The sequence below is a fragment of the Notechis scutatus genome, chromosome 13 (assembly GCF_049901735.1).
Source record: "Notechis scutatus isolate UNSWTSFEM ecotype Mainland chromosome 13, rNotScu1.2, whole genome shotgun sequence".
In the NCBI taxonomy this organism is placed as follows: Eukaryota; Metazoa; Chordata; class Lepidosauria; order Squamata; family Elapidae; genus Notechis; species Notechis scutatus.
In genome coordinates this window covers 534,715-546,899 of record NC_142021.1, presented here as the reverse complement: position 1 = coordinate 546,899, position 12,185 = coordinate 534,715, and the positions used below count along the sequence as shown (strand labels likewise).

The 12,185-nt window shown below is 61.2% G+C and overlaps 1 protein-coding gene across 2 annotated transcripts; it reads right to left on the bottom strand.

Moving 5' to 3' along the window:
• Positions 1-1,301: 1,301 nt before the first annotated feature.
• TRPV4 (transient receptor potential cation channel subfamily V member 4) lies at positions 1,302-11,604 on the bottom strand. Of its 2 annotated transcripts, XM_087942501.1 has the most exons (16): positions 11,230-11,604; positions 7,201-7,597; positions 6,914-7,086; positions 6,132-6,284; positions 5,542-5,682; positions 4,861-5,159; positions 4,510-4,689; positions 4,258-4,416; positions 4,028-4,120; positions 3,720-3,793; positions 3,344-3,509; positions 3,074-3,140; positions 2,650-2,966; positions 2,447-2,574; positions 1,848-1,969; positions 1,302-1,727 (listed from the first exon to the last, which is right to left on the bottom strand). In XM_087942501.1, exons 2-16 carry the CDS (start codon positions 7,575-7,577, stop codon positions 1,570-1,572), a joined length of 2,607 nt encoding a protein of 868 aa, XP_087798627.1. In that variant the 5' UTR covers positions 7,578-7,597; positions 11,230-11,604; the 3' UTR covers positions 1,302-1,569. The 2 variants fall into 2 exon arrangements, with proteins under 2 accessions (XP_087798627.1, XP_026541264.1); XM_026685479.2 differs by lacking the exon at positions 11,230-11,604 and having other exon boundaries at positions 7,201-7,706.
• Positions 11,605-12,185: the final 581 nt, after the last annotated feature.

Genomic DNA, 12,185 nt, shown 5'->3' with positions numbered 1-12,185 from the left:
GATGCCAGGTGATTCCCAGGCATTTCAGATTTTCCCTGTTGGAGAGAGGGAGGGGGTGGGGGAGGGGGCTCCAAATGCAGAGGTACTGTGTCCTTCACCACCTTTTCCAGCACTAAGTGCATTTACAAATAAACTGAGAATGTGTTTTTATACGAAAAAGCAACCATTATATTCTACTGTGAGAAGTGAGCTCGGCACTGTATTGTTTTGAAAATGAGAGAAAACGAAAAGCTTGGGGGAAAAAAAAACAACCCCAGAATCCTTGTCTCCGAATGTCTGTCTTTTTTTTCTGCCCCCACTTCCCCCGAGAAGACATTAAATCTAGGCTTTCACTGGATCGGTGTTCTGGATCGTCTTTGCGTGCTGCTCTCGCCCGTGGACCCCGGGAGCCCTGCTCAGAAGGGGGTCCAGAGCCGGGGGAGGGGGCTGGGAGGTCACCTGGAAAGGGGAGCCCACAGGGGGGAGGGTTGTTGCAAGTCAGAACCCTTTGAAAATCGGGGTGAGCCCCGATTTTTGGGGGCTCCTCTTCACTGTGGCCCTGCCAGCTGTTGGTGGGTGTGAAATGCGCCTCCTGCGTTGGAGATGGAGCCCCCACCAGTGGCTTTCTGGCTTTCTCTTCAAAGGGCAGGTGGCGTTCTTGGGGGGCAGCTTTGGCCTTGCCAGGTCAGGCTCTGGCCCTGGAAGCACCTGAGTATCCAGAAGGTCTTTTCAAGATGGGAGGGGGGATCGGAGGCCGGAATAGGAGGGGCAGCTTCTCGGCCCCTTCCCACTTCTTGGCTCCTTGTAAAAGCGGAGGAGGAGGAAGGGAGACGCCAGTTGTCAGCTGCAGTCCCTGTTTTACAGGCTTAGCCAGGGGCCGAAGGCTGCTGCCTCCTCTTCCTCCTTTGGATAGATGTGGGGCACTGGGGGGCGGGGGGAGCGGCTGAAAGTCCATTCTGCATTTGTTTCACCTGCTCAGCAGAAAGAGACTCTGCCTTCCCCCCCAGGAAGGCTTCTGGCCCTTCAATACAGACGGTCCAGCCATATGGTACATCCTGCGATGCGCCACCTGTTGAATGCCCGCTGGCCTATCAGCGAACTTCAGGCGATTCATTGGGGTTTGCTGCCCTCTTGTGGCCCAGATCCCAACCTGCAGGGAAAGGGGAGGGAGGGAGGGAGGGAGGGAGGAAGGAAGGAAGGAAGGAAGGGAAGTACGATGCAGTGGGAGGCTTTCTCTGTCCCAACCTCAGTAGCTTTTCTGCAATGACCAGCTGGGCAGTGCAAGGGTATTGCAACCCCGCTCAAAAGCATAGAGAGAGCAGTAAAGATGCTTTGGATTTTATTACTAAATAAATAATTCAATAAAACCTTGTGCAAAATAATACTGTCAGAGGAGACTCACAATCCCCAGGCAGAGCCAACACCTGAGCCTGCCTGCATGTTTTCGGCCTACAGGAACGTCACAAAGCAGCTAGGCAGGTGGGCGCCTTCACAGGAGCCACTCTGGAGGATCGCTGGATACTTTCTGAATCGGGGCCCTTAGATCTGCCCCACAGCCTGTCCCCGAGTGCGGAGGTTGCTTGGCGGCCCTTAGATCTGAGCCGCCTCCTTCCTCCAGCTGTGAGGGTAGCTGGGCTTGTGCGTGTTTGCTCCGGTTGAGCGCATGCTGTCCAGGGGCACCACCACCTCGTCCGGCTGAGCATTCTTGTTCAGCTCCACCACACGAGGCACCACCGTTGACCAGCGATCTGCACCCCACCAGGGAGAGAAGGGGGGTCGTTAGAAGACGGGGGGGCTGGACGGTGCCACCGAGTCCGCAGCCCCAGCATTTCTGTGGGGAGCAGAAGAGCCACCCAGCTGCCCCTCACCTCTGCGCAGGCGCCCCACGGTGTGAGAGAAGCCGTAATACTGGTAGGTGTCGTTCTTGCCGGGATCCTCATTGATGATACCCAGGTTCTGGTTCCAGTGAGACCAGTTCACCTCGTCCACCCTGCCAGGGAGAAAACCCGGCCCTTGAAGGTCGGCATTCCCCGGGGGAGGTGGGGGGCAAGTCCAAAGGACCAAGGGGTCAGGGGACCAGTGGGCAGGCCAGCCCTTTCTCCACCAGGCGGAGTCTCTTGGCTTAGGGGGCACTTTAAAGGACATTGACCCCCACCCCCATAAGTGCCTCTTGGGAACTCTGCTGGGGCTGAAGCTGGGGTCTCTAAAGGATCATTGGATGCAGCCAGCCACTTCCTGAGCCCCCCAACCCCGTAACCCTTCCAGGTCAGAAGAGAAAGGGAGTCGGGAGACTTGGAGAGCAGCTGGATGGTCCAGATGTGGAGGGGGCTCCCATGACCATCTGCAGCAGCACCTCCTCCTGCTCAACCAGACTGGGGGCCCCATGCTCTCCTCCTCCCCCTCCTCCTCCAGTGGGGCTGATGGTTCTGGCCAGAACTCGAGAGGGGGGGGGAGTTGGGGTCTCTACCTGAAGCACCATCTTCGGTCGGGGGCCCCATCCAGAGACTTCCCCACGGTGACCATCTCTCCCGAGCGGAAGGCCTTCCGGACGAACACGGGGAAGGAGCGCTCAATGTCCAGGATGGTGGTGGCCCACTAGGGATGGAGAAGACCAGGGCGCCTCAGCCAGGCTGCCCCTCCCGGGCTCCCTCCCGCTGCTAAGCCGCCTACCTGCAGCTTCCAGATCTTCTTGCTCTCCTTGGAGACCTGCCCCACCGTCTCCCCCATGAGGGCGATCAACATGTTGAGCAGGAGGACGAAGGTGAGGATGATGTAGGTGACCAGGAGGATGACGAAGACCCCCGGGTACTTGGCGTTCTCGATCATCTCCAGGTCCCCCATGCCGATGGTCAGCTTGAAGAGGTCCAGCAGGAAGGTGCTGAAGGTCTTGCTGTCCCGGCAGGAGGGGTAGGCGGGCGCCGTGCAGTTGGAGCGGTCCCCACGGCAGGACTCGGCACTGGGGCAGGGGTTCAGCAGGGAGACCAGCGCTGCCGGAGGGGGGGAGCCTTTAGCCCGGTCTCTGGGCACCTTCCCTCCTGGCGCGGGAGGAGCCCCAGAGGCCCAGCTGGCAGGCTTTGCAGGGCGAGGGGCTTACCGGATGCGTAGCCGATCATGAAGAGGACGTAAACCAGGAGGAAGCGGAAAAGGTCCTTGAACAGGATCTGTGGAGGAAGCAGGCAGGTGAGCTCCACCCCTGGGACCTCAGCGGTGCTGGGATGTAGACAGTCCTCGACTTGTGACCACAAGGGGGACCCGGATTTTGATCCGGTGATCCTGGCGATGCTGCGAGCCCCCATTTGAAGCAACCCCAGCTGGGTCCCCCCACCGTGCCAGGGCAAAGGAAGGGCGCCTGGCTCTCCCTCACCTTCTGGATCATGATGCTGTAGGTGCCCGTCAGCTTGAGGCCACGGGTGAAGTAGAGGGCGTTCATCCAGCCCAGCACCAGCGCAAAGACCATGACCGCCAGGTAGGCCTCGATGCCAGCCAGGTAGAGAGCAGCTGCAACCAGGACCAGGACGGAGTAGATGAAGCTGCAGGGGGTGGAAGGCCGGGGCCGGCAAGCAGGTTAGCACACAGGCAGCCGGGAGGGGGCACACCCATGGGAGCCCACCCACGAGGCCACAACGTCCCCTTTAGAAGACCCTGAAGAGGGCGTCCTCTCCTGCAGCTGGCCAAGTAGGAGGCTTTGGGGGTCAGGCCCCCCAAACACGCGCAGAGCTGACTTTCCCTCTTCCACTCACTAGAGTAACTGAAAGGAGCTGTCGATGAAGAAGGAATTCACCCCCGGGCATTTCTTCATGAACAGATCCTTGATCTGGGGGAGGGGAAAAGACCCCGTTGGAGACGGAAATGAAGCCGCAGCCAAAATCTCCAGACAGAAGCTGAAAAGGCCGGGGAGGCCAGAAGCATGGAGGATATTTTGGGGAGGGGGAAGGAAGGAGAGTCGCAACCCTCCAGTATGCAGGGAACGGAAGGAGGGATGGGAAGGGGGCTGGAGGAGGAGAAAGAGGGGGCTTCCCAGGCAAGAAGACCCCCCACCTGCACTTACATTGGTGAAGAAAAAGAGGACCCCTGTGAAGAGGGTGATGATTTCTCCCGCCAGGCGAAGGTAGTCCGGGGTGGTCGTGTACGGGAACGGGGGCTGGGGGGAAGGAAAGGAAGGGCGCTGAAGATGAACGCAGAGCCTCTGTGGACGGGAGGTTGCTCAGGTTGTCCCCGGCAATTCCTGCCCACATCTGCTCAGGCTTCTTGCAATGGGAGAAGGGGCGGTGTACTCACTGTGCCCTCCAGGGGGCGGTAGTAGGCCACCAAGGTGAAGATAACCATGGCACAGAGGTAGGAGACCACGCTGATGTAGAAGGAGACGGCCCCAAATTTGCGCCACTTGTCTCGCAGCAGCTCGTTGATGGGCTCCACGGCCAGCATCTCATGGCGATTCTGGGCAGGGGGCAAGCGCCCCGTGAGGAGCCAGTGGGCAGAGCCTTCCCACCTACTGAGGGTGCCCCCTTGCCAGCCTCCTGCCAGGCTCACCTCAATCTTGCTATTGTAGACCAAGATCTCCAACACGGACACCTCCTCCCCGCAGGTGTCCAAGGAGGACAGGTCGTAGAGGGAGGAGTAGACGGGCCCATAGGCCCAGTCTCTGAACTTGCGGGAGAGGTGCCGCGCGTCCTCGTCCTTCACCTCCCGGCGGATGATGTGCTGGAACATCTACAGGTGGGGGCGAAATCGCTCTGATGGACTGAGGAGGGGACCTAGCTGGGTCAAAGGGATCGGGGACAGATTCCCATCCCAAACGGGACCCTTGGAGTCTCTCTGCCAACCTGATTTAGACTCTCGAGTGAGTCCTCAACTTGGTGCCCCCCACCGGCCCCATCTCACCCCTATCTTTCCGGTCTTGGCCGCCATCATGAGTGGCGAGAGGCCATCATTGTTCAGCAGGGCTTCCAGGTTGGTGTCCGGGAATAGCTTGGCGCACTTGATGAGCAGCAAGTCGTACATCTTGGTGACGAACTTGGTGTTCTCGCGGGTGTTGTCCGCAATGGCCACCAAGGCATGGAGCACCGTGTTGCCCCGCGAGTCCTGCCGCCGGAGGTCGGCCTGCTTGTGGGCGTTCTCCGTCAGGTAGTGGACAATGTGGGGCTGGTTGGTGCAGGCGGCCAGAGAAAGGGGCAGCTCCCCTGCGCAGAAGAGGAGAAATGGGCAGGCTCAGCTCATCCATGACCCCCCAAAACCAGCTTGGAATTGCAGTGGACATGCAGGCTCTTCCAGTGTTAGGGGGTCCAATTTAACATGCTGCATGTCTCCCATTCTGTCCCTTGTTGGACCCCAGATCCCTTCTGTGACTTGACCCCTCAATTTTCCATCCATTCAGAAGCTCCCCACCCTGGGTAAAGTAGCCCCCTTGGCCTTCCTGCCTCCTCTCCCCTTCGTTGTCTTCATGGCCCACAGGTGGACTGTAGGCTCCCAAACCTTTGGGCATCCATGGCCAATCTGGAGGAGAAGATGTCCAGGAGAGACCCGCAGCCATTCCCAGAGTCCCGGGACTCCCCCTTGACTCACCAAAGTAGAAGTAGCCGCCCTCGTCTTTGGGCTGGAAGAAACGGCCCCGTGCCTGGGCGTGCACGTCGGCCCCCTTCTCCACCAGCAGCTCCACGTAGTGTTTGCAACGTCGCTCGATCGCGATGTGCAGGGCGGTCTGACCTGAAGAAGCACAACTGTTTGTGGAGAGCCACACTGCTCCTTCGAGCCCTCCCTGCCCTTCTCGTTGCCCCCACGGCTGGGACCCTCTGCGCACTTCCTGCCAGGTTCCACAGGCGTGAAACGAGCACCCGCCGGGAGGGGGCTCAGCATGCGGACACCCAGGTCTCCATGCTGAAAACGCGTTCAACCTGTTGCTCCCGAGAGTCACCTCTAATTGTGTGACCCAGTCCAGGCAAATGAAGGTGCCCGGTCCAACACAGCTGTTTTCCAGGCATTGGCCTTTCAGATGGTCCCTGCCCCCGCCCCCGCATGTGGCTCAGAATTAGGTGTCCGTTTATCTGCAATTCTGAGACTGGTGCAGGTAAACGCAGAAGAACCGAGGGGGGGACTGACTGAGCCTCCTTCGCTAGGGAAAGCAGCTCCCCAGGGGGCTTCAGAGGGGGCTTCACCTCGGTAGAAGACGTCTCGGAAGGGAGCGTTGATGAATTCCCGCATGTTGCCCGTTTTCTCGGCGATGTCCAGCAGGAGAGGGATGGTGTCATTCCGGCCACCGTTGAGGTTCAGCAGGGCCTTGGGGAGGCACGTCTTGCCAGTGGAGAGCTCTGAAGCAGGCAAAAATGGGCACCTCTGTTACGCCGATGGCTCCCCCTTTCTTCCTGGGCTCCCCCTTTTGTCCTCACAACAGCTCTGTGAGGTAGGCCGGGCCAGGAAGGGGAGGCAGTCTTAACATTGCCAGCGGTGCCACCTCACCCATCTGGGCCCCCAGGCTGCCTTTGCCCCACTGTGGGCTGACCACTGCGAATGCCACCCCACCCCTCTGCTCCACCAGCTGTGGCATCTGGTGGCACCCAGCTGTGGCACCCCACCCTGGCACGCCTAGCACAGGTGCATCAGGCGCTGGCCTCTGCGGCTGAAGTGGCCACTTCCTCTCAGCAGCACTTTCTGGCTTTCCTGCCCGCTGAAGCAAAACTGGCCCAGGATTTGGAAGAGGCGGTTCTGGAGGGAGCAGAGAGACGGGCAAGGGGGCATCTCCGCAGGACCCGATTCCCTGCATTCGATCTGCCAGGATGTGGCTTCCTTTGAGCCCCCAAGCCTGGGCTGAGTGGGGCTGCAGTGGGCTTGGGGACCCCTGCAGCCGATGATGCCCCGGTTGCCCATCTCCTCTCCTTTCTCCCCCCACCCTCGCATCCCCCCCGAGCCCCCACCCCCACGGACCCCCTGCCTCGCCCACCTCGGAACTCCTCGTCGGTCAGTCGCTTCTTGTGGCTGAGCAGGAAGGGCAGGAGGCCGTCCAGCCCATCCAGGGAGCCCCGGGAGACGATGTCGAAGAGGATGGGCCGGTTGAAGATCTTGAGGATGGGTGGGGGGTTGGGGGCGGGGCCCTTGGCGCTGGAGTGCTTCTTCCTGGGGGAGGGGCCGGGGGAGAAGGCAGCTCAGCACCACCACTGGGGAGGGCAGCACCCCCAAGCAAGCAGAAGGGAGACCTGCACCCCAAGAGGCCTGGGCCCCCCTACTCACTCCAGGACCCGCTTCCGCCTGCGCTTGTTGTCGCTGGGCAGGTGGCGGTAAGTGCCGTAGTCGAAGAGGGAGTCCATGGGGGCTTTCTTGGGCCCCGGCACCACCGAGGACTCGTAGATGGTGGACTCCAGCAGCTCCATGGGGTTGGGCACCCCCTTCCGGAAGGCCCCGTGGAACTTCATCCGCAGGTTCTGCTTGCCGTCCCCTGAGCCGGGGGGGCTGCGGGGGGCCTCGCCGGACCCAGAGCCCTCCTCGCCCTCAAACAGGTTGGCCAGGGAGGAGAGCGGGAAGGCGTCGCCCTGCGGGGGGGGCTCCTCGGCTGGGGCCTCCGGGGCCTCGCCAGGGCCGGCCTGGGGGCTGTCCTCCGGGTCGCCCATCCTGTGCACAGCTGAGAGGTCTGGCGGAGGGAAAGATCCCTGGTCAGAAGCCAGGCAGGGGGCCGAGGCGCCCGTGGCACACAGGGCCTTCCGGGGCCGGTCGCAGTTGGCTTTGACGGAGATCCCCTCTTTTCAGCCTGGTGGAAACCCAGAGAAACCCCTCCTCCTCCTCCTCCTCCTCCTCCCCCACACAACCCCCCACCCCCGGCTGGAAATGCCCCCCGTGTGCAGCCATGGGAAGCCTGAAGCTTTGGGGGTGTTCTGCCTGTTTGAAAAGGGTCTCGGGGGCTGGGAGGGATCATCCCTGCTTGGTCTCCTTCTTTCCAATTCTCTCCTGAAACCTTCCATCACCGAAAGGAAAGGGAAGCGGGGGGGAGCCCTTTCCAAGCCTGAAGCGCCCCAGAGCAAAGGGGGCTGCAGACTGGCGGCTGGCCTGGCATTTTCCCTTTCAACAGAGGCCCCCTCTCCTCCCGAAGTAAAGGCCCCAGGACCACCCACCTCTGCTCTCCGGATCAAGGCCCCGTGGCTGGGGTGAAGAGGCAGCTCCACACACTCTTCCCAGACGTGGCTGTCCTGGCTGGGGGCTGCTGTGCCTGACCCACATGGCCCCTCCCTCCCAGGGGGCACAGCCTGCCTGCTACTCAGAGGGGCCTTTGAGAGCCTGGCCACCGGCCGGCCGCTCACTTCAGGCTCAGCCCAGCCAGGAACAAGGAGTGCTTTCACAGCTCCTGGAAACCTCACCCGGACCCCACCCAAAACCCAGACAGGCGGCGGGGGGAGGGGGGAGGGAGGTGCGGCACTCCTGGAGGGGCTGCCAGCAGCCGTCCTCCTGGGCTCCACTGCAGTCTGGTAGAGGAGGCTCTTTCGGAGGTGCCCATTCTCACCAGCTGGGGGCCTTCTTTTTTGGGGGGGGGCACCAGGGGGCAGAAGCTGTGCTGAAGCAACCCTGGGGCGGAATGGTGTAGCCCAGCTCCCTGCTCGGGGGGGGGGATGTGTCCCCCCTGCTTTGAAGGCCTGCCTCAAAGTGGCTGCATCTCTTCATCCGTCCCTGGAGCTGCCAATCCGAATCCTGCAACGTTCCCAGGCTGCACCAGGGAAAGGAGAGAAGGAGCCCCCTTCTCCCGAAGAGACCGACCCCTTGGAGTGAGGGAGGGTGACCTGGGCAAAAGGGCCAGCTGAGGAACCTGGGGCTCCCGCTAATGCTTGTGGCTGAACCCCCCTGCACCCCCTGCGTCTCATTCCCTGCCCTTCCTTGGCCCAGAGAGAGAGATCCTGCCTGGCCTTCGCCCTCAGGAATAGAATAGAATGGGACAACAGAGTTGGAAGGGACCTTGGAGGTCTTCTAGTCCAACCCCCTGCTTAGGCAGGAAAGGGTACACTACCTCAGACAAACGGTTATCCAATCTCTTCTTTAAAAGACACCCCCCCCCCCACATTTTCCCTTGTACAGAAGCTGGGATCCTGGATTGGGGGGAGCCCAGTGTCCTTAAGCAGGGAGGAGGCTGGCTCTGCCCTGCACCCGGGACCCGGGGAGGCTGGGCACAAAGAGATCCTCTATTGTGATTCACAGCAACGGGCTTCCGGCCTCTTCCACGTCTTCCTAATTTCCAGAGCCGAGAGTGCGGAGAGGCCTTGGCGCTCCTCGGAAAACAGCCGCAGGGACTGAAGCGGTTTGGAGGAAGAAATGAGGAACGCGGAGTTCCAGAGCAAATGGGGAGGAAGTGGCGGGTGGGAGCGGGGCTGGGAGAAGAGGAGGCCAAGCCAGGCTGGCTGGGTCGGCTGGGGACAGAGGAGCCCAAAGTCCCGATGCGTCTCTGGAGCAACCAGGAAACCCCTTGAGACCACAGATAGGAGCCTCCTCACTAAAGGCGTTTCTTTCCCGCAAGGAAGCCTGAATGGGGAACATCTTTGCGGGAACGGAGCGTTGGGGAAAGTCCTGAGAACTTCAGGCACATCAAGACTCCGAGCGAAGCTGAGCAGCTCCTCAGGGCCCCGGAAGTCCAGGCAAAGCTCTTCGGAGCAGGAGGGGGAGCTCTCCTCCTCCTCCAAGATCAAAGGCCGACAAATGAGTAGTTGGACAAACAAGGGAGAAGGCGGCCCCCTCCGGCAAGCAGACCCCCGCTCTCTGGCCGGGCTGGCTTCGCCCAGCTTCCATTTGCAGCCTCACCGCAAGGAGCTTCCTTGCCAGCCCCATTGGGAGGGACGCCCCCTTCCAAAACAGGAACCCTTGTCTTATTGGGGGCTTTCCAGCGCAGGAAGCCCGGGGTGTGGAGGGGGCTCCAGTCTCCCCAGGCAGAGGGAGGCGCGGTCCATCCCGGCTCGTCCTGCAGCCCCAGAGGCATCTGGGGACAATCAAGACGGGCCTGAGCTTGGCCGGAAGGCGCAGTTTGTCTCCTCTGATGTGGTTGTGTCGCTGGCAGCGCTGGGGTCTCCGCCCTGCCAGAGAGTCCACGGAGCACAGGAGTCCTCTCCAAAACGCGTTCTGTCAGTCTTGGGAGGCTGGAGGGCGGGGGCTGTGTAGGCCCAACCTCCTGGCTGTCCTGCGGCTGAAGGGTTTGGAGAATTCCACGGCTCAAAGGATTAATCAACATGCCCAAACAGGGCTCCATTGGGGTCCCGGAGAGAGGGGAGACTGGAGATCAGCCAGCAGAGCCCAGCGCCTGGTCTCCTTCAGTTTCTGTTGCACCCCTGCATGAATCCCTGGTCTTGCCTCCTTCAAAAGTGGTGCTGTTAGGGGAACACCGTTCTGTCCCACCCAAAGACAGAGCCAGAACTAGATCCGTGGAGCTCAGGAGTGGATCTCCATAAAACACGGGGAGTGGATTCTGATCCTGCCCAGAAGAAAAGCGCTCCTGCAGGGCCAGGCCAGTTTCCTTCTGTAATTGCTCTGCCCCTCGCGGTGTGGAAGGGACCCTGAAGGGCAGAGCCAAGATCTCCGAGCGGGACAGAGGGTCGGGGGCTCGCCTGCATCGGAGCTGAAACCGGACAGGAATCTGACTTACGCTCTTAAGCGCCGACACTCGCTACTCGGGAAGAGAGCCCATTTCCAAGACGGCGGGACCACATTCCAAGTGGGGGTGGGGGGTGGGGGTGTCACCGACTGGCCCCTTCAGCTTCGGGACTGTGGTGTGCGGGGGCGCACGGGGGAGGCTCTCTTAAGCCACGTTGCCCGTTTGAGTGGCGGCGAGTTCTTCAGTTTGTGTCCCGGACTGCAACCAACGGTTCTCGCCGGGAAAGGCACCACAAGAGCGAATCCCGCCTCCCCAAAGTCCGGCACTGGCCTCCGAGGCTGGCCCGGATAGGTGGCCTCACAAGTGCCCAAACCTGCGCCTTGCAGAACGCCCCCGTTTAATCTCTCTTCTTCCGACCCCGAAGGGCTACAGAGGCAGCGCCTCCCCCAGTCGGGCTCTGGAGGAAAGCGCCTGGGGCTCTTTGGACTCCTTTAGCTGTCCTGGCTGGGGATTATGGGCGCTCGAGTCCCGGAGAGCTGGAGGGAGAGGTCAGGGCCCGAGAATCAGAAGCAGCCGTCAAATGGCCCTTCCTGGAGCCGCCTTTCCTGGACGTGTCCAGCGGGAGCCGGAGGGGGCAGCCACGCCCTCCCTCCCGACCCCACCCCAGCCCCTTCCTCCCAGGCCGGACGTGCCCTGCTCACCTCAGCGCCGGGTCCCCAGTCTCACCCGCCGAAAATCCCCGGCGCCGCACAGGCTGCTCTGGCTTCAGCTCCCGCGGAGCGAAGGAGTTCAGGCGCCCCCGAGCTGCCCAGATCATCCTTGCGGAGACGTCACTCACCAGACCCCCCGTCTGTCCTGGGGGAGACACTTTCGCTGGAACGCTCCAGGTGTTCTCAAGAGCAGCCACCCCCTCCCGCTTTCACTGATGGCTCCCCTGGAACGCCCCCCGAAACCTCAGGACAAGCCCAGAGACAGGCGAGGGTCCCCTCTCTGGGGGGCTGTGAGGAAGGAAACCCCTCCCCCAAAGCAAACCAGACCAAACTTGCCGGCTGCCTCAGAAAGGATCCCCTGCAGGTGGGGAAAGGAACAAGGCGTGGCATGAGGGCGTCTTCTTCCTGGAAAGGCTTCCAAAACTTTTGTGCGCACACCCAGCTCTTCACTGCCTGTTTGTTACCGGTACCTGGCAAAAATAAATGGCCAACGGTGGAGCTCAGGCGGGGCTAGAAAGGGCCTTTTAACAGCTTCATTATTTTCTTCCCCCCTTCCTGCCGAAAGTTGCAAGCAGGTGGGCAGAAAACTGGCAAGGGATTGAGAAGAGGAGTAAACGTTGCAGCCCTGAAGGGGGAGGAGAGGGGGGTCTTTAAAATCATCCTGTGTGAGGAGCAAATAGAGAGGAAGGATTCCGACAGGTGTAGTCTCCAAGGACAGGAGAGCCTGGGCGCATTTCCCCAAGGGGACCACGGAACTCCCTGCCACAAGGGGTGGGGGCATCTTCCCAGCCACTCTGGATTCTTGCTGGACAGGACAGGACTGCAACGCCCAAAGGCTGAGAGGCTTGTGGGGAACTACCATCCCTCCTCTGGGCTCCTTGGATGAAGGGCCACCTTCCCATCCATTCTGCGTCTCTGGGCCTGGCAGTTCTCCCCTCCCTCCCCCT

Coding starts and splice junctions, on each gene's coding strand:
- TRPV4 (XM_087942501.1), bottom strand. CDS start 7,577: ATGGGCGACCCGGAGGACAGCCCCCAGGCCGGCCCTGGCGAGGCCCCG. Junction 5,160..5,541: donor GGGCGGCTACTTCTACTTTG/GTGAGTCAAGGG, acceptor TCTTCTGCGCAG/GGGAGCTGCCCCTTTCTCTG. Junction 1,970..2,446: donor GACCGAAGATGGTGCTTCAG/GTAGAGACCCCA, acceptor TCTCCCTGGCAG/GGTGGACGAGGTGAACTGGT.